General features: G+C 56.8%; 4 protein-coding genes across 4 annotated transcripts; 2 read left to right on the top strand and 2 right to left on the bottom strand.

Moving 5' to 3' along the window:
- Window positions 1–747: 747 nt before the first annotated feature.
- J7T55_006878 (uncharacterized protein) lies at window positions 748–2,217 on the top strand (the record flags this gene model as incomplete). Its single annotated transcript, XM_053133513.1, has 1 exon — window positions 748–2,217. The coding sequence occupies one exon, from the start codon at window positions 748–750 to the stop codon at window positions 2,215–2,217; it is 1,470 nt and encodes a 489-aa protein (XP_053001638.1).
- A 2,343-nt stretch (window positions 2,218–4,560) lies between these two features.
- Window positions 4,561–5,825, bottom strand: J7T55_006877 (uncharacterized protein; the record flags this gene model as incomplete). The annotated part of the gene is made up of 2 exons (XM_053133502.1): window positions 4,561–4,720; window positions 4,783–5,825. 2 exons carry the CDS (start codon window positions 5,823–5,825, stop codon window positions 4,561–4,563), a joined length of 1,203 nt encoding a protein of 400 aa, XP_053001637.1.
- Window positions 5,826–10,631: 4,806 nt separating this feature from the next.
- Window positions 10,632–13,488, top strand: J7T55_006876 (DNA repair helicase rad15; the record flags this gene model as incomplete). Its single annotated transcript, XM_053133491.1, has 8 exons — window positions 10,632–10,648; window positions 10,725–10,765; window positions 10,821–10,830; window positions 10,906–10,925; window positions 10,999–11,130; window positions 11,201–11,454; window positions 11,512–11,628; window positions 11,689–13,488. The coding sequence occupies 8 exons, from the start codon at window positions 10,632–10,634 to the stop codon at window positions 13,486–13,488; spliced, it is 2,391 nt and encodes a 796-aa protein (XP_053001636.1).
- A 287-nt stretch (window positions 13,489–13,775) lies between these two features.
- On the bottom strand, window positions 13,776–17,212 carry J7T55_006875 (DDHD domain-containing protein; the record flags this gene model as incomplete). The annotated part of the gene is made up of 4 exons (XM_053133480.1): window positions 13,776–14,333; window positions 14,546–14,668; window positions 14,818–15,901; window positions 16,038–17,212. The coding sequence occupies 4 exons, from the start codon at window positions 17,210–17,212 to the stop codon at window positions 13,776–13,778; spliced, it is 2,940 nt and encodes a 979-aa protein (XP_053001635.1).
- Between the last annotated feature and the right edge of the window lie 810 nt (window positions 17,213–18,022).

The raw sequence follows: 18,022 nt of genomic DNA, 5'->3' as shown, positions 1-18,022 counted from the left end.
CCGTGAAGACCCGGTGGGCCAGACGTGACGAGATCTGCAGTGGTGTGTAGCTGGCACTGAGACACTGCTTAGGTTGACACGGCTAGAAGCTGGCAAGAAGGCCCGGGCAAGCTGGCGAGCTGGTGAAGCTGGGAGCGGACAGGATGAGATGCATAGATTTTCCCCTTTGGCCAACCGCCGACGAGACGGAGGTAGAAAACTTTTGGCGGAAAACCGGCAATATTTTTTCTAGGTACCTAGGTACCTACCTAAGACTATCTACCCAGGCAGGCGGTAAGTACCTGCGTGCATAGGCGTGAGGCAGGCGTTATCGATAGGCTTGGTTTCCTAACCCCTAGGTAGTATGACATGTACCTAGGTACCTAGGTAGATGTCTAGCTAGGTACCTGGGCGACGGAGGGACCTGCAGCAAAGTCGACCAGCCTCTTGCCAACCCAACCTACCTACCCTCGACACCTCTGCTCTCAAGCTCCTCGCCACCCTCGACTCCTTTCACTGCCGCACGTGTAGGCGCGTAATCAAGTGCAGCACTCACTTGAGAATCGATCCTCGATAGTTGATTCCCGAGTCCGCTGCGACGCGGTGTCGCGTGGCTCCCCAGATAAGTCGCACTCGCGATCTGTCTGTCTCAAGCAGCCGGCTTCATCCATTCGGCATCAGCGCAGATTACCCCATTACGTTCGCGCTCTCGTCGCTTCGGTCGGAACTTCTCTCCATCGCGGTCCCCTTCGCCTCATAATCTCAACCATGGACAAGAACCAGAGCCCGCAAACCAATAGCCTCGGCCCGCGTCACGATGCCTCGTCTCGCATCCAGAAACAAGAGTCCGCGGCCGACAGAATGGCTGCCCTCAAGGCGCGTGTGGCTGCTGCCATCGATGGCAGTAAAGCCAAGGGGGGTCTTAATGTAGGGCTTCATCCAGCACTGGAGGATTTGGGACAGTGGAGGCCGTCCCCTCCCACGTCGACCGACCAGAAATCCGGCACTGCTGCGCCAGCACGGCTCCAGTCCGAACAATCAAGGCTCTCCACGAACAAAAAGACTCCAGCCCTGCGGAATGCGCAAGCTGCAGGCCCCGGAGAGAACCCCTATCTACCCCCAGCGGACGCGAACGCCCCGGCGGGGAAGCAGAGGACGCCCCGCCAGCTCATCTTTAATCAGAAGGGCAAATATATACAGCAGGCGAACGCCTTGCGAAGGCAAGCTGCCCTCGAGGCAATGAAGAAGAGGATCGCCGAGCAGACAAGGAAGGCAGGTATAGATGAGGACCTCGGCGAGAAGAATTTTGTCGTCGAGGCCCCCCCCGAAATCGAATGGTGGGACGAGGCGCTGGTCTCCTCGTATGACGTCCTGGACGACCCTTCGGCAATCAGAATCGGCAACGAGGACAGCATTGTAACAAATCTGATACAACATCCTGTGGCACTGGAGCCCCCCCAGGAAAAGAACACCCCGGCCCCGAAGCCCATGTACCTCACGTCCAAAGAACAAGCCAAGCTCCGAAGGCAACGCAGAATGGCAGAGCTCAAGGAAGAGCAGGCAAAGATTAGACTAGGCCTTGTACCCGCTCCTCCTCCAAAGGTCAAGAAGGGCAACCTCATGCGTGTTCTGGGCGAAGAGGCTGTCAAGGACCCAACCGCGGTCGAGGCGATGGTCAACCAGCAGATTGCGGAGAGACATCACAAGCACTTGCAGACTAATGAGGAGCGGAAGTTGACCAAGGAACAACAACACGAAAAACTCGCAGCAAACCAAGAACAGGATGCCGCCAAGGGCCTTCACATCCTGGTGTTCAAGATTGGAAGCTTAGCCAACGGTCAACACCGCTTCAAGATCCACAAAAATGCCGAGCAGTTGGCCCTTACAGGAATTTGCATCATGCATCCAAAGTTCAACCTGGTCGTGGTAGAGGGTGGGCAATGGAGTATCAACAAGTACAAGAAGCTCATGTGCAATCGTATTGACTGGACCGAGAACATCCCATCTCGAGATCTTCAGCCAGCACAACAGAAGCAGTGGCTTATGGCCGAAGACGAGAACGGCGCTCTCAGGGACATGACTCTCAATTACTGCAAGCTGGTCTTTGAAGGCGAGGTCAAGACAAGAGCTTTCAAGCGCTGGACCTCCAAGGTCGCCGAGACGGATGGCGAAGCGCGCGATTTTCTTGCTCGATCGAAGATGGAGAACTTCTGGTCCCAAGCGAGAAGCATGGCTTAGGAGCATGGGTACCAAGCTTATACCAATGGTTTGAACGAACCAGCTTTTTCGTCGATAATCATCATGGGCTGTGCGGATGCTACAAGTTGACTTCGCTTGGCACTGGAAGTCCCCAGCGCTGGAGCAGGACCACAAGGGCCGTGGGACAACGCGTCCTGCAAGGTACACCACTCATTTCCTCCAGAACACGCCGTGTCTCTTCTGTTGCACTTACGAGTCAGAATGAGGCACTTGCGGCCAGATGTGTTGCCTATTTTCCGAACAGTGCAAAAGGGCACACGTTACTGGCGTGACACGATTCGGTCCTCAACAGCCTTCGGACGCGATATTCAATCGATCCCACACCTCTTTCGAGGTCTACCTTCCTTACATGGAGAATGGAATCGTCTCAGGCCATATCCGGATTACAGGCCGTTTCAATACAGGCTGATGAAATAGAAGCAGAAGATTTGCAGCGCTCAGGGCTACCCGCCGCCGACTGTTTCACAAGAATGCACCAAGTTTCGCTCTTCAAACAGCTCTATGGAATTTGGTTTCTGAAGGACCCTGGGGCGGTTCCCGCAGCGCCTCCAGCGCGAACACTCATCATCGACGATAGGAGCTACTCCGGTCCGGTTGGACCGTGGAGGTTCGGGGGAGTGCTTGTATCTGTCTTTGGTTGCGATGCAGACGGGCCAAGAAGCGCTTCCGTACGGCAAGGTTCTGGCACCGTCATGCACTGTCCTAGTCGTCGCCATTCGGACGTCGCGCTCGGGAGGGCCAATGCTTGAGTGCCGGGAGCTCGTCGAATCGGTGATAGCTGGTTAGTGGTTTAGAGAAATGGCAAACTCATACGCAATGTAGCGCTCACACTCCTGGTTTACTTGCCTAGCACCGTGTAATTACTTTGTGCGGCTCAGAGCCATTTTTGGCAGCAAGAGACCTTTGGACGGCTGCATCGGGCTGGGCCGGAGATCACAGCAACCGCAGATTACGAAAATCGCACCGTAGTCTCGTTTGCAGGCTGGCTCGCCCACCCATTCTGCCTCCCCAAAGACAATCCTATGGTCGAGCCGTTCGGGCACTGCACCTTCGTCAATGACCTTCGTCAATGAACATAGGGGCGGGGAGCGGTCCATCAGCCGTGAACCATGACCCGGACTACTTTATGTTTGATGGCCGAGAGAGGGGCACGCGCGACCCGAGGTCGTCAGTGAACCTGCCCGCCCTTGACGCAAGACCTCTGCGCTGCTTGCTCAAGGAGTGTATTCCTGCTGGATCTGGCTTTGGCCCCTTGGAGGGGTCGAGAGGCGGAGCTGAGGGTGAGAAATTTTCCTGTCTTGGTCACTGGTCCCAGCACTGGACAGACCAGTCAACGGAAGTGCATGTTGGCTGCAAAGGGACCGACACCCCTGCCCCAACAGTCGCTCCTCGACCAATCGACGAGTGCAACTCCGATGCTGTTCCTGCCGGGTTAGATCCTTCTCCAGGCCTACTTGGCCTACTTGACAATTCCGGGCTGAGGACTCAGTCACATGCAGTCCTGGGTAAAGTGAGCAAGCCAGCGACCCATGGACAGCAATTGGCTGGATGGGCATCGTGGTGCAGCCCAAATGGTTCTTAGACGTCATGTCACTCGTTTTGTGGTGGCTTTGCTTGGCTGCTACTACTCTGACAGGAACCAGCCGGTCTCAGTCCCAATGTGGAAGCAAAAATTAATACCGTTAAACCCGAGGCCCAAAGGATCTCATTCTCATTTCCGGACCACAAACTCATCGGCTCAGCCAGGCTCAGCTCTCAGCACTCATAGTGGAGTCTATGCTGAGTCGGCTGGCCTGGAGCGCAGCATTGGCCGGCCCTCGCACCCGCGAACCGCGTTAGCAGGCTCCGACCGGCCTGCACTCCACCTTCGCCCCCGGACTCTGCCCGGGGTGGCATGGGTTGCCGTTTGGGGGGATTGGCTGAGATACGCGTCAGAGTGTGTAGACAGTATTCTATTCCGCGGGGGAACAGCTTTCATTTATTAGAGGTTCTTATCTGGTCCACTCAAATGGAGCTAAATCTACACATTGACTGCATCGGCCAGAATTTGATTCTCAACACCCTTTGCAGCAGCCAATGGAGCCCCTGAAAGAGGACGATGTCAGAGCATGGACACCTATCAGTGCCATGGTCGCTACGTCGCTTATGTGTTCACACCGTGAACGGCACCATGCTGAGAGGTCCTCGGCCGACAATGGGACCTCGCTGCCGTACTGTACAATGCCCATACTGCTGTGCTGCCAGTCATGTCTAGTGACGTGCAGAGGCGGGCGGCTGTTATACACGGATATCCTACCAATAGGACAACCTACTCGCTCGTTTTCATCTGCCCCACGAGTAGCTTGGATGCATTTCAGATGAGCCCCGGTTCAGGGGCGGCATCGCGAGAGGGGGCAGCGTGCGCGAGTCGTTCTGCTCGTCGCTGGCACGCAAGTCTAATGTGCCGATGTCGAATCTCTTGGAGCAACCATCATCCATATGTCTAGAAAAAAACACACAAGAGTCAGCGAACGTCTGTACAGGCCCAACGCGTCGTGGACGTACCTTCGTAGCGTATCCTTTCGGGCAAACATGCGCGCACAGTAGTCGCACTTGTGGGTGCGCTCCTTCACATGCACGCTCTGATGATGCCTCTGGAGGTCTGTCTTGCGCACAAACTTCTTGGTGCAGGCATCGATCTGGCAAGGGAAGTGGTACTCCCGCTTCTCATCGTGTGTCTCCATGTGCGCCTTGAAGTTGTAGCTGCGGCTGAAGAGCTTGCCGCACCCTTTCACATCGCATTGGAAGTTGGCCTCCTCCTTGGTCGTGAGCTTCCTCGGTGTCCGTCGCGACCGACCCCCGATCCGTGCTGGCCGCCTTGCGTCTTGTTGTCCGAATACGGCTGCTGGCGACTGGCTGCCCGCGGTCAGGTACAGATGGTCGGGCTCCAAGGGATACTGCTCCGACTTGGCCCAGGCCGTCGCATGACCCTCCGCTGCGTACCCGCCGGTGGGCTGTATGGCCGGTTGTCCAAGCGAGGGCAGCGGTGGGTAAGGACTCATGGCTGTCGGGAACGGGGCATTTGTGATACGCGGGGATGGGTACTGCGAGCCCTCGGTATTTTCGTACTCGGATGGTGTCTCGGCCTTTATCCTCGGCGTCGTCGGGTTTGAAGAGGCTGGGACGGGTGGGTAAGCCAACGAGGCCCTTCGCATGGATGGGTCTGGAGAGCGTGACACAGCCAGGGTCTGGGGCGGCGAGTGTGGGTTGCTCCCGTAAACATCGTGGGAGTAAGGTCCAGGGATAGGACCACCGTACGCGTGGAACGGGTCGTATTCAGCACTCAACACGTTGGACATGGAGGCAGTAGTCAAGGAGGGATGCAGGGCCGCGGAGGGGTTCCAGTCGCCCTGGGCCATTCCGTCAAGCGGTGGGAGTGAATTCTCTGGTGCCATAGAGCAGGGAGCATCAGGCTCATAGATGGACGAGATCCTATAGTGCTGCTCGACCAAACCGGGCGAGGGGTAGTCTGAAGAGGAAGTCTCCGATGGGCAGTATGTTTTCGGGGTTGAAGCAGGTGATCGGGTCAGGGGCGGCGTGAGGTCCATGGCTCGCGGCGAGGACGCAGTGCCCAGGGGTGAGAGAAGCGTTCAAAGGCCGTTTGGCTCACCAAGCACCAAGCACCAAGCAGGGCCTATGATGTGTCCCAGGTGCGTTATAACCAGTAGAAACCTCGACGGCCCAGAGTGTTTGTGATTTGGTGTGCATGCAGGTGTTGGACAAGGCTTTCCGAGTAGAGGCCCGTGGACACAAGGTTGGTCAATAAGGTGAGCACTCAACGAAGGGAATGTCAAACAGATATGTGTATGCAAGCAATCTTTTGAAACTGGGCCAGAAGATGGTGGTTGGCGTTTATTGTTGGCTTGCAAGGCCGCAAAGGGGGAGGGGGGCGTGGCGGTGGGTGTGGGTGTGGGTGTGATCAAGAAGGCGGATGCGGCGCGGGTGACTGGATATTTTAAGTAGTTTATAGCTACAGTTTATACTCTGGTAGGAGGTAAGCCGCCAACATACTGGGGATGGAGTGAGACTGAAGGCAAGGATGAGTAGCTGTGCCTGTCACTCGTGGTAGGGCAGACTGGGGTGCAGATATACCGGCGCCAAGGAGGAGGGCTGGGCCGGGCTGCAACTGATGGATCCCACCGGTTTGTTTATAGTCGATTGACGCAGAGCCGTGTGGGTAGATAGATGATTGGGGGTTGCAAGCCTGACGTGGAGGGATGGATGGCTCCGTCCCCCGAGCCAGAGTCTGCCTGGAGGGAGACGGGGGGACAGGATGGGCTGTCCAGCCGTTGACCACGCTGCATTGTGCGATGCTGGCAGCAGGGCAGCAGGGCAGCAGGGCAGGAGAGCGGCAGACGGACATGGACAGTCAACCAACACCATCACCACCAACACACCGAAGAGCAGAGAAGGATGTGGGCAAGGTGGTGCGGATGTGGACATGGACAAGGACACGGACAAGGACAAGGGTGCGGGCTGAGTGGGCTGAGGAGGGCGCCGGGGTAAAAACCAACAGACACAGACAGATGGGGGCCAGGGGCACTCTTTGGAGGGGGGGCCATAACATCATAGTCTATCAAAGGCTACAGTACACATAGCACGCAGTCATAACTCCATGGGCAATGCAACCTTCGATGGGCAGTGGCCAGATGCGCAAATCCTTCTTGGGGCCCCGAGATAAAGTGCGTTCCGGTGGCCTGTGATATCGGTTGCAACTGTACGCTGCTGCGTCCGAGTGGATACAGGCACGCCCGCGGATGACGGCACCGTCGAAGCAGAGCCTCATCTCCTCATCTGGTCACGGGCCCGGGATAGAACGAGATTCAGAACCCGCATTCCAGGCAGCCCTGACCGTGTGAACAAGATGTGAGCAGCACCGGCGGCTGCTTTGTGACTCAGCGTGTGCAAGCAACTAACTGCCTTGGTGAGGGACAAGGCATGCAGGTAGGCAGGCAGGCGAGCAGGCAGATACCTGGCGAGAGCAGGCAACTGACTAGGCAACTGGTGCTCCTACACGGGAGCAGGCTGGAATGGTTGCACTCGCAGATGCACGTTGAGTTGCAGACGCAGACGCAGACGCAGACGCTCAGAAGCAGAGGCCGAGGCTGAGGTACGCCTGAGCTAAAAGTAGCCCTATGGCACGGCGCATGTACCACGGTATCGCCCTCGACATGCCCAAGTTGGGTGATCGGGATCTTAGATTGAAAAAGTCCATCGACCGTCAGCACAGCGCAGCGCAGCACTTCGGATGCGCGTAAGACTGGCGACGAGGTGCGACGATGGGGCCAAGGGCGAGCTGAGAAGCTCTGGTGACTATTTCGAGCACCCGTACGCCCTTGCAGGGTTCTTTTGCAGGCTACAACACCGTGGGCGAGTGGAAGGATTCGATCTAAAATGAAACGCTGTTGCATTGGACCCCCGAGGCAGAGAAACATCTTTCCCGAACCGAGCCTAGCCCCGCGCGATAGGGCATAGTACCACAGTACATGCACAAGAGGTGGGGACACACTACAGGCCAACAGCATGGCCTATGAACACTTGCTGTACCAATGACTGCCATGACCGCTGTGCCTGGGCCAGGGCACATTCAGTCAGTCAGTCAGTCAGTCAGTCAGAACATCACAGCACAGACGTCTCGTGGAATTGCACCTCTCCGGCCCGGGAAGGTCGGCATCTGGTGCTGCGCCTCAGCCACCATGCAGGGCCGCCGCCGCCCCCCACAGACGCCTTGTTATCCATTGCATCGTCGACGGCCGTCTATATGTCGGTGTCAGTCAGTAAGCCCAGGGCCACGGGAGGCGGGGCACGGTGCTGTGCTTGGCTGTTATAGCCGCGGGCCCGTCTACCAGTTGTGTATCACTGTGTACACGCACAGTACCTAGCGCCAACGGCCCGTGGCATCGTTGATGGAGAAGCGGCGTAGGAAGGCTGATAAATTGGGCCACCCCATCGAAAGATCGGGCCCAAGAGGGAGGAGGGGTACGGCCCCGAACAGCTTTGACGAGTGGAGCGTACCCAAGCAGCAGAGACGTAGACTATTCAGCAGGGTTTTAAGAGAATGTGAAAGATGCCGCAGTCCGTCCCCTCAGAGCATATCCGGACCAACTGACCAAATCCGATCGATGGAGACAACAACAGCCGTGTCCTCAAATCGCGTAGACGTCCTGGGCACCGCCCATCATTCAGGCAGCCTCGGGGTTCCATCGCGCTCAAAAGTACCACTGCGAGGAGAGATGAGGTCGCCACCGAGTCAGGTCGCGGCGAATTATGATAGGGAACCGGCGGGCTGGTAAATGAAGAGCGTGTCAGGATGGACATGTTGGTTGATGCTGCTGCATTTGGCCATGATCCACGGTCGTTGGCTGGACCGCTCAAGAGCCAACCGACATGGACCCTGCATGGGGCCTGCTGCGTAATTCTGTCGAGGCCGCGGCAACGCAGCCGGGTGGACCGCATCGACTATTTACCGCACACACAGGCACTTGCACACCTTTCCTGGGCACTGTCTGCACACCGCACGACAGCCGTTGGAGGGCAGACAAGGGCGCCCTGGCCAAGTGACAAGGATGTGCCCATGATGATACTGATACCATGCACTTCTGCCCTGCTCTGTGCTCCGTGATGGCGTTGTGCCAATGCCAGTGCCAGAGTGTTTGTCTGCTTGCTTGCTTGTTTGATTGCGATTCAACGCCGAATGCGACACTTCGACTCGCGGGACGAGGCTGGTTGGCATATTGCTCATGCAATTTGATATGAACGTTATGCTGTGGCGTGCAAGAGTGCTGGGTTCTCGTGGGAGGGGAAAGATGGGAGACGGGAGTCCTTTGGCTCGCTACGACGCACACAGCATAGCACAGTACAGCCCAGCTCAGCATCAGTGTGGGAAACTGGTGGACAGGAACCTTTAATGGCGATATGAGCGAAAAGTGCCCATGTTCTTCACCCCTATTTACTGCTGAGCTTTTCGCCCGTCCAGCACAATGCCGTGCACGGCGTGACTTTACACAGGCTCGCGTGGGGCGATGCGGTGCGGTGGTCTTAGACGCGCAGCCGCTCATCTACATTCAGCGCGGCGGCTCTCAGGACACGTGGTCCCGATCGCCTGATGCAGGCAAGAGCACGACCGTCAGACTACGCGCGAGAGATCAAGGACTGCCAGGCATGGAGGCACAAAGGGGAGGGGGGTGGGCAGATGGAGACAACCTGACCTGCATCATGCTCCCAATTAGTCAATCGGTCGGTCGGTTGCTCATTCGGCCGGTCAGAGCGTGCCAGTGCAGACAAGGTCCAGACAAGGCCCGTCTCCAGTATTTGGTCAGAACTTTGTCATTGATGCCGGGCGGCGCAGACGCGCAAGGGCGCTTGTGGAGGAGTGCCTAAAACCCAACTGCAGCATAACGTGGTCTCGAGGTAGTGCCAGAGTGCCGTAGTGGGGTGCATCCGTTACACTGCTTAGTGCTGGGGTTGCAATGGCTCCTTGCGATGGGCCTGCGTATGGGGAGAGCCGATGGCACCCTGCATGACAAGAATGGCAACGCATTTGGCTGTTGGTGGTTGGCGGTCGGCGGTTGGCTGTTTGGCTGTTGGTTTTTGGATGTTGGGGCCGTCCGTCTTAATTATAGAAGCAGCTGCGTAAAAGCAACCAGCTGGGCTGGCAGGCTGGGGGCCAGGAGCGCAACAGTGGATCGGCGCTCTATTGATGGTGAGGTCTGTACTGACACGGATGTGGATACGAATGCGGATGGAAATGGGGATTGGGAGGTCGAGTTGCGGATGGAGATGCAGATGTAGATGCCTACTGTGTAGTGTAGAAGGTAGAGTGAAACGGCGACGGGACTGGGGGCGCGGACGGGGATGTCACAGCCTGGCAGCCTGGGCAATGCGCACGTGACAGCGCGCATGGGGAGGCGTCAACGACGGACAGTGACATTTCAAATGCGCCTACGATAGAGAGACCCAGTCTACCTGCCCATCAGTGTCGTCACCCATGTCAACAGCGACATTCGAGATCAAACTGCCGAGGACACAGAGACAGGCACCGTGATCAAAAGCCTGGGGTTTCTTTCCTTTGTTCTCCCTCACCCGGTCGCGGGAGCACCGCCCCTGGCTTCTATCTGGTATCATCATCAGTCCGCATCAAGCAGACCCAGACCCAGATCGATCCAGCACGCGTGTCGCCGCCCCTGTCCCCGTCCTCGCCCTCACCCTCGCCCTCACCCTCGCCCTCGCGCAGCCGGCAAGTCATTCGACCGAAGCGCAACGGCTGATCCAACGCGGCCTCTCCGCCCACACTCCTTGACTTTGCTGTTCGCTGGAGCCTGATCAACGGCCTCGTGCGCCGCCAACCCGCCGCCATGAGGTTCAACATAGAGTACGTCTGTCGCCATGCGGCTTGCCTCTTTCAAAGCTCAGGCCCACCCGAGACTACCACTGACAGCAACCTGCAGTGATCTGCCCGTTCTCTTCCCCTATCCTCGTATCTATCCCGGTATGTACCCCTGCAGTCACCCATCCGCCACCCTCAACTGACACGCACTTGGCAGAGCAATATGCGTGAGTTGGCCCACAGCCTCGTCTCGATCGCTCCCGGAGTGGTTCGCCCTGCTGACCTTTCACCTTTGTCTGCAGGTACATGTGTGATCTGAAAAGTAGGTAATGCTTCTCCCGTGTCTTCCTCCGCCGACCCTGGCCACAAGAGACCTTCTGCTGACTCCCTGATAGAAACCCTTGATGCTGGTGGCCATTCCGTCTTGGAGATGCCTTCGGGCACCGGCAAGACCGTCTCGTTGCTGTCGCTCATCGTTGCCTACCAGCAGTACTATCCAGAGAACAGGAAGCTGATCTACTGCTCCCGTAAGCCCTCCTCCTTCCCGGCCATCTTGCAGTATCGGCTCGCTCTCCTGACACAGACCGCCTCGGCTAGGTACCATGTCGGAGATCGAGAAGGCCCTGGCTGAGTTGAAGGCCCTGATGAAATACCGCACCGAGCAGCTAGGCTATGAGGAAGAGTTCAGAGCAGTCGGCTTGTCAAGCCGAAAGAACCTCTGCCTCCACCCCTCGGTGAAGCGGGAGAAGAGCGGCGCCGTCGTCGACGCCCGTTGCCGCAGCTTGACCGCTGGCTTTGTCAAGGAGAAGAAGGAGCGTGGCGAAGACGTAGACCTTTGTGTCTACCATGATGTAAGCCTACCTCTCCAATCCCCCGCGTTGCCGTCCTCTGGGTGCTGACATCACTAGAATCTAGACCTTCTCGAAGCCCACAACCTGATACCAAATGGTGTCTGGACATTTGAAGGTCTTCTTCGCTATGGCGAGCAACACAAGCAATGCCCATATTTCACAGCTCGTCGGATGGTGAGCCCCCGCCCACCCTGCTCCTTTAGCCCTCTGCGTGCGGTAATTCTGACCGTCTAGATGCAATTCTGCAACGTCATCATCTACTCTTACCATTATCTATTGGACCCCAAGATTGCCGAGCGTGTTTCAAAGGATCTATCCAAAGACTGCATCGTCGTCTTTGACGAGGCCCACAACATCGACAATGTCTGCATTGAGTCTCTCAGTACCGATATCACCGAAGACTCGCTAAGGAAAGCGACCCGTGGGGCGCAAAATCTCGAGAGGAAAATCACCGAGATGCGAGAGACTGATCAGAAGGCGCTCGAGAACGAGTATCAGAAGCTCGTAGAAGGCCTGAGGGACGCGGACGAGGCGCGTGATGAAGGCACGCTTATGGCGAACCCGGTGCTTCCCGAGGATTTGCTCAAAGAGGCGGTCCCCGGAAACATCAGAAGGGCGGAGCACTTTGTGGCATTCTTGAAGCGCTTCATCGAATACCTCAAGACACGCATGAAGGTTCGCCAAGTCATCTCGGAAACGCCGCCTTCCTTCCTGTCACACCTCAAGGAGTACACCTTCATCGAAAAGAAGCCATTGAGATTCTGTGCCGAGCGCCTGACTTCTCTGGTGCGGACGCTCGAGCTCACCAACATCGAAGATTATCAGCCATTGCAGGAGGTCGCCACATTTGCGACCCTGGTCGCCACTTATGAGAAGGGTTTCCTGCTTATTCTGGAACCGTACGAATCGGACACGGCTGAAGTGCCCAATCCCATCCTCCATTTCACGTGCTTAGATGCAGCTATTGCCATCAAGCCAGTGTTTGAACGCTTTGCCTCTGTCATCATCACATCCGGTACCATCTCGCCTCTTGAGATTTACCCCAAGATGCTCGGGTTCTCAACGGTCGTGCAAGAGTCCTACAGCATGACTTTGGCGCGAAAGTCGTTCCTGCCCATGATTGTCACGCGTGGCAGCGACCAGGCTGCCATATCCACAAGCTTCCAGGTGCGCAACGAGCCGAGCGTGGTGCGCAATTACGGCAACCTGCTGACCGAATTCGCAAAAATCACGCCGGACGGCCTGGTCGTCTTCTTCCCTTCCTACCTGTACATGGAGTCTATCATCAGCATGTGGCAAGGCATGGGAATCCTCAACGAGGTTTGGAAGTACAAACTCATTCTTGTTGAGACGCCTGATGCTCAGGAGACCTCTCTGGCTCTCGAGACCTACCGGACCGCATGCTGCAATGGCCGTGGTGCCGTTCTGTTGTGCGTCGCCCGAGGCAAAGTGTCCGAAGGAATAGATTTTGACCACCAGTATGGACGCACTGTGCTGTGCATCGGTGTCCCGTTCCAGTACACAGAATCGCGCATTCTCAAGGCCCGTCTCGAATTCCTGAGAGAGACGTACCGCATACGCGAGAATGATTTCCTTTCCTTCGACGCCATGCGTCACGCTGCGCAGTGCCTGGGGCGAGTGCTTAGAGGTAAAGATGATTATGGTATCATGGTGTTGGCAGATAGACGATTCCAGAAGAAGCGCACGCAGCTTCCCAAATGGATCAACCAGGCACTGCTAGATGCTGATAGCAATCTAAGCACAGACATGGCAGTCAGCAGCGCAAGACGGTTTTTGAGGGGCATGGCCCAACCCTTCAGGGCAAAAGACCAGGAGGGCATCAGCACGTGGAGCCTCGCCGATCTAAAAAAGCACCAGGAGGACTTGGACGAGCAACGCATACAGGAGCTTCAGGACGCGCAGGCCAACGGGAATAGCGCGCTGCCTTACGAGATACATGCGGGGGGTGATTCCGACAACTACATGGACGACGATATGGATGATGGTATGATGGAGCTTGACAACGACACGTAAGCGGGTCCTTTGGCAATAGCTTTGGGGGACGGCTGGGGCGATTGCGGCCCGTCTTGGTCTCTATCGATGCCTGCTCTGCAAGACATTCTCTCTGCTTGCATATCTGGATGACATTACTGTGGTTTATTCCCGATACACATGCAACGAGCCGAAATCTAATTTAACTATTATGAGATGATGTCGTCTTCCATCCTTAAATGCGGTCTTTACCCCTCCCCTTCTCTATATGTGCTGTCTTTCTATTATGATTGCGCCGTGCCATGCAATGGCGGTAATTGTGACTTGCTTTATTTCCCGGCCCGATCCCTCCTCGTCAACTTGACGGCCCTCAACGCCGGCAACGTATTTGCTCTTCCGGGCTCCCGGCCGATCTCCATGCACAGTAAACGAACCAGGTCGTTGTTAGCCCAATAGCTCGTGTGCGCACTAAGCATGTTGAGATACTGGAGCTCCAGGGGCCCAGTCCCGGAGCGCAGGTAGTAATCGACTTGGCCGTTGTCATTCAGCAAGAATGCCTTCCTCTCTGCGATTTCCTCACGTGTGAAGTCGTGCACCTCCAACTCTAGCTGAGAAGGCAGCCGATATGTTGGAGGCTTCACAAGTGCCGGCGGCAGCTCGGACGTCGGGGGTGAGCCTACAGGGATGAGCCCGCGGATAGACGAGAACCAGGACGTTGCCGCACTCGGTATATGGGCGAGCCTCAGGCTTTCGGCGTACATCGGATCGATTGTACCGTTTAGAAGGTAAGCTATAGGATCTTCTTTGGCCAAGACGTTGTAGATGTTGTCAACTGCGAGACAGCCAAACACACCCTCCTCGCGGACCACATCTTTCGCAACCGTATCCTGCGAGGCCCAAGGTTAGCCACATGCCGTTCAAGCGTGACAGGGGAGGAAGGGCATGATTTCGCGAAAAGAATGCTGGGCGTAGGCCACGGATATAACCTGAGCATAAAATTCAGGTGTACCTCCGGGCTTCTCAAATTGAAAGGAGAGGGGCGCCGGTCAATTCAAATGAATTCGAAAGCTTTCAAGGAGGACAACACCGACGGACTTACGGCCGCTTCTGCCCCTGGCTTTTCCCGCCCTTTACGAGGTGTGAGACTACCACGCTCGAGAAGAAGGAAAAACCCAGCTGGGCTGCCCAGAAGGAACAGATTGGTTGTGTCGAACTCAAAAAACTGTGACTCAGGCACTGGTTTGTGAAGGTCCAACGGCGGTGGAATGTTCGGCTGTCGAGATAGTACGTCAAGCGCCTGAACCGCCCTCAATTAGCATTTCTCTTACAAGCACTGTGCAGCAAAAACAAGTAGAGAAAGTTAAGGATTACCATAACGCTGCCAAGGGAGTGGGCGATAAGGTGTACCCTTCCATTTCGGCTGAAGTCTGGATTGTTACGGCACCACAGGCGGTAAACACGATTTGCTTCGGTGACAAGTGCGGATATCATCTTGGGCTTGTGATGGGACATGTAGAATGGAATGTCGAACATCACATCGCTGATCAGGCTCCTCACGGCTGGAATTGTGTTCGGCTCAATGTCTTTCAGACCAAAGTTGTCAGAAGCCGAGCTGGCCTTGTCCGCGTCAGTCATGGGACCTCCGTCCTCGAATGAAAGATGATGCCTCCAGTTTACTGGAAGGACCATGATGCCGTTTTGCCCTTCGCGCAGAACTGATTTGACTGCGGGGTTCCGAAGCTCGATATTCATCGATCGGCGGAATGCCGTGATGGCATGAGTAAAGTGGAAGCTTTCCACACGCTCGGCAAATTTCTGGCCAATACCGTGGGCTATGAGAACAAGATCTGTGACTTGACCACGGTCTTCTTCTGTCTGGCAGCCAGGACATTTGCCTGGCTCTGCGGCCTCGGTGTTGACGGACTTTTGAGATCCGGTCTTGCGGCCTTGCTTCTTCTCGTGCAGCTCATTCCAGCTGTCTCGATCGAAGCCTCTAACGACGGGGATCCCGACAGTCAAGCCCCTCATGATCTTTTGGAGAGGCCGCCTCCCGTAGTAGGCAGATGGTTTGAGGCTTGGCTTCAACAGGAAGGCCGACCTCTCATTCCTGTAGAGAACATGATGAGACGGGTAATTTCTTTCCTGCGCCGGGCCCTTGGAAGACTCGTTCTGTCCAACAGGCTCAAGAGTACCTTCGGCAGCCGCCTCGCCCCGGAAGCACCGGGCGGCACAGAACGGGTCGGATGCGATGGATGCCGCGTGAGCTTCCTTCTTCGCATCAGCGGGAGAGGTGAATGCAGGCCACAGCGGAAAAGACACCTTCTCCTCGCCCAAAGGACCGACCTCAACGGCGCAACGAAGTTCCTCTTGCCATTCCTGGCTAAATGCTCGCAGCTCTCGGTAGCCCGCTTCCAGCTGATTTGCAACGCTGGGATCCACAGGGATCATTGTGTCGCTGGAAGACCATGCAACAGTTAGCGGGGGCAATAGTACCAAAGCAGCATCAAATCAAATAGTCCGAAAGAAGCAGCAACTGCGCTAGATCCTCCACAGGCATGAACGCTGTCCAACATTAACAAACAGCAACGTACCGGTAGAACCATGTGGCCCTGGAAACAATGGCAATATCGTTGACGGGGGACCAATATATGGGCTTCATCTGTAGTACGGGCAGAGAGACCTCATGCAGCCTCGACAGACCCACGGGAACTTCAGCGACGTGGGGCTCAAAGTCGGGAACGCCCTTTCCATCCGGAGGAGCCAGCATATCCCCTGCGGCGTGAAGAGGTTGCTCGCTTGCGGCATTGTCATTAGGGAGACCAGGACGAGGTTCAGTGAGAGGACCAGGTTCCAAGGTAGTTCCGCTGTCGGGGTCTCCCACCCTGAGGAAAGGCTTCCCAGAAATGCCGTCGGTCACCGTGGGAGGAGCGGGACGCAGCCTGACGGCGGGCTTCTCGAGCTGAGGGGGGGTGCCGAAAGCGGCTCGTTTGGCGGCACTCCCAATGGATGCTGAGCGGCTGGCGACCGGGTTGGAGGCGAGGGAAGAAGCGCGGCCCCTTGCAGAGGTAGACAAGGCAGGCGAGACGAATGTGTCGGTCCTCGGAGAGGATGTCAGCTGAGTGGAGGCTGGAATGGGCATAGCGGTGGTGACAGCAGGGCTGGGCCGACCTTCCTCCATCACGGCCATGACCTTGGCAACAACATGCTTCTGGCTCAGCGATGGCTGCCTCTCCCTCGACACCTCGCAGAAGACCTCGCGGAGACTATTTGAGGCATCGATGAGGAGCTCTTGACAGCACACGCTCATATCTGTACTTGCTAGGGACTCGAGAGGAGGTTCAAGAGGAGCGGCGCGATTGTCGTGAGAGTGCTTCTCCTTGTGGGTACGGATGAGGTGGTCAACGATGGCATCCAGCTTCCGAGTGTTCTTGGCAGCCAGGGCTGGACCTGGGGGCTGGTTGTTGAGAGAGGCATCGTGGTTGTTCCTGTGGTCGTCGTCGGCGAGACTCAGCCAAGCGGCCTCCAAAGCATTGTTGTCAGCGTGGGAGAAGGGCCTTAGGACGCCCTTGGCCGGTCTTCCGTCGGCGGTGCTTGTGACAGTGGCGGTGGAGAGGGGGTCGTCGATGGGCACGAGGCTGTGGTAGAAGAATTGGGCGTTTATAGGAGGGATGCCGGCCAGGAGTGGAGTCTGTGGGCTGGGCTCAGTGACGGGGGCAAGGCGACAGTTGGGGCCGTAGGTGTGGTGTTGTGGACGGGCAGGTTCCATGACGAGGGCGAGGCGGCTGTAAAGCTTGAAGCTGGTCTGTCTGCCGGGCTGTATATGCACAGAGTGTCAGCCTGGACGAGGAATTCGGATTCCGCGGTGCAGATTTACAGGAGAAGAGAAGAGATGGATTACACATCATCCACTGTTCCGTGACCCGTGGTGCCTTTTGTCCTTGTGGCGGGTGCCAGAGGCTACAGCAACGGCGCTGAGAGCTTTCTCGGTTTTACTTGTACCGCAACGACATGATGCAGGGACGAGGGATGCCGGACGGCTGACAGTGGGCGTGGGCGTGGGCGTGGGTGGATTGTGTCGGACACGGTTATCGTGTTGTGTGGTGTTGTGTGGTGCCGTGGTGCCGTCGCCGGCCGCGTCGCGCCACGTCACGACCCGCCCGCTTGTCGCCTCTGAATGCCTGCTAGTGGTCACGTAGGAGGCAACTGCCGGCAACAGTATCGAGAGGTCCAGTCGTGCTCAGGGATGCCTAGGTAGTAGAGGGTGCCGTCGTGGGGTTCCCTGGGACGAGAATACTGAGGTTGAGGTTGGTCTGCTAATTACTACAGCAGCAGCAGCAGGAGGAGCAGGAGGAGGAGCAGGAGCAGGACGGGCAATGACGTCGGCTGGAGCCGCGCCGGCCCCACGTCGAGAAGCTAAGCTAAGCTCAGCTCAGCTCAGCTCAGCCCAGCCCAGCCCAGCCCAGCCGTGCCTTGGTGCTGTGCGTTGGTGGTGCTGCGCTGTGCTCGAGTGGGCCGGATGACACGTGAGAAAGAATGCCCAAGCGTGCTCGTGCCTGCATACCGCACGCAGTATGAA

The sequence above is a fragment of the Diaporthe amygdali genome (assembly GCF_026229845.1).
Source record: "Diaporthe amygdali strain CAA958 chromosome Unknown NODE_1_length_4327563_cov_65_473760, whole genome shotgun sequence".
NCBI classification, from domain to species: domain Eukaryota; kingdom Fungi; phylum Ascomycota; class Sordariomycetes; order Diaporthales; family Diaporthaceae; genus Diaporthe; species Diaporthe amygdali.
This window is presented reverse-complemented; position numbering and strand designations above follow the sequence as displayed.